The sequence below is a fragment of the Austrofundulus limnaeus genome, unplaced genomic scaffold, assembly GCF_001266775.1.
Source record: "Austrofundulus limnaeus strain Quisiro unplaced genomic scaffold, Austrofundulus_limnaeus-1.0 Scaffold2812, whole genome shotgun sequence".
Classification (NCBI taxonomy): domain Eukaryota; kingdom Metazoa; phylum Chordata; class Actinopteri; order Cyprinodontiformes; family Rivulidae; genus Austrofundulus; species Austrofundulus limnaeus.
In genome coordinates, this window is record NW_013955214.1 from 1 (window position 1) to 1,753 (window position 1,753).

The 1,753-nt window shown below is 49.3% G+C and overlaps 1 protein-coding gene across 1 annotated transcript in view; it reads left to right on the top strand.

Moving 5' to 3' along the window:
• Positions 1 to 442: 442 nt before the first annotated feature.
• The window catches only part of dennd6b (DENN/MADD domain containing 6B), a gene marked incomplete at its 5' end in the record, with an annotated part of 6,923 nt that continues 5,612 nt past the window's right edge, over positions 443 to 1,753 (top strand). Inside the window, 8 exon segments of the mRNA XM_014000214.1 lie at positions 443 to 485; positions 551 to 654; positions 743 to 823; positions 894 to 999; positions 1,077 to 1,156; positions 1,241 to 1,300; positions 1,374 to 1,429; positions 1,503 to 1,625. Of these exon segments, the coding sequence (XP_013855668.1) occupies positions 443 to 485; positions 551 to 654; positions 743 to 823; positions 894 to 999; positions 1,077 to 1,156; positions 1,241 to 1,300; positions 1,374 to 1,429; positions 1,503 to 1,625 (653 nt within the window).

Sequence of the window (1,753 nt, forward strand, 5' to 3'; positions counted from 1 at the left end):
GACTTTAATCTCGTAACATTGACTTTAATCTCGTAACATTATGACTTTAATCTCGTAACATTGACTTTAATCTCGTAACATTATGACTTTAATCTCGTAACATTACGACTTTAATCTCGTAACATTGACTTTAATCTCGTAACATTGACTTTAATCTCGTAACATTGACTTTAATCTCGTAACATTATGACTTTAATCTCGTAACATTGACTTTAATCTCGTAACATTATGACTTTAATCTCGTAACATTGACTTTAATCTCGTAACATTGACTTTAATCTCGTAACATTGACTTTAATCTCGTAACATTATGACTTTAATCTCGTAACATTACGACTTTAATCTCATAATTTAAAAAAATCTCGTTGTTTGGCCCTAATACTGTGTTGTAGTTACAGGTTTAGTCTCTTGGTCTAATTGTGTTTCTGTGGTTTGTTGTCAGAAAACCAGCATCTGCTACCTGTCCTTCCCCGACTCGTACTCAGGTAAATCCAGGTAAGATAGTTCAGGTGAGGTCAGAGGTCACAGGTGTGTCTGTGTGGTTCAACAGGATGTCTGGGTGACACCCAGTTCACCTTCAGGTTACGTCAGTCTGTGGGTCGCAGAGCGTCCAGGGAGGACGCCAACGACAGAGACGCCCCCGTCACGCTGCAGGTGAGACACACCTGAGACACACCTGAGACACCTGCAGACAGGTGAACAGGTGTGGGGAGATTTCTCAGGTGTTTGTGTGTCTCCACAGAGAGAAACGGCACACTTCTTGGGTTACGTCTACTTCAGACAGGTGAAGGACGTGTCGGTGAAGAGAGGCTACTTCCAGAAGGTGAGTCACCTGGACACACCTGGTCTGTGTTGGTCATGTGACAGTGACATCATGGAGGTGTACCTTCCAGTCCCTGGTGTTGGTGTCCAGGCTGCCGTACACACACCTGTTCCACTCGCTGCTGCAGATCATCGCACCTGAGTTCTTTGAGAAGCTGGAGCCGTGCCTGGAGACAGGTGATGATGTCATGATGACATCACAACCGTCAGCCAATCAGGTCACACCTGTGTTAACGCTCTGTTTGTGCTCGCAGTGTGCAACGAGATCGACCAGTGGCCCACCCCCACACCTGGGCAGACCCTCAACCTGCCCGTCATGGGTGTCATGTTACAGGTGAGTGGAGAGGGGCATGGCTTGGCTTCAGGTGATCTGTCTGACTCTGTGCTGTGATTGGCTGAAAGCTCTGTGGTGTTTCAGGTGAGGATTCCCTCCAGGACAGACAAAGCAGGAGGAAGTCCGGTCCGGCAGACCGCAGAGGTCAGAGGTCACGGTGTCACCTGGACCCTCGGTTCTGAAGGTTCYGTTCTTAACGAACTTCTTGTCTCTTCAGAACCTCCTGCCTGCCCCGACGGTCCTGCCGACCATCCATGAACTGGACCTGTTCAGGTCAGCCACTTCCTGTGCAGGTTCTGTTTGAAGGTCCGCGGGTCAGACTGAGTCTCACCTGTGTTCTGTCCAGGTGTTTCCAGTCGGTTCTGATCCACCTGCAGATGTTCTGGGAGCTGACGCTGCTCGGAGAGCCGCTGGTCGTCATGGCGCCGTCTCCAACTGTCTGCTCAGAAATGGTTCTGGCTCTGACCAGGTAGACCCGTCTGCTGCTGGCAGCCAATCAGAGGGCTGCTGCCATGGTAACCATGTGTGTGTGTGTGTGTGTGTGTGTGTGTGTGTGTGTGTGTGTGTGTGTGTGTGTGTGTGTGTGTGTGTGTGTGT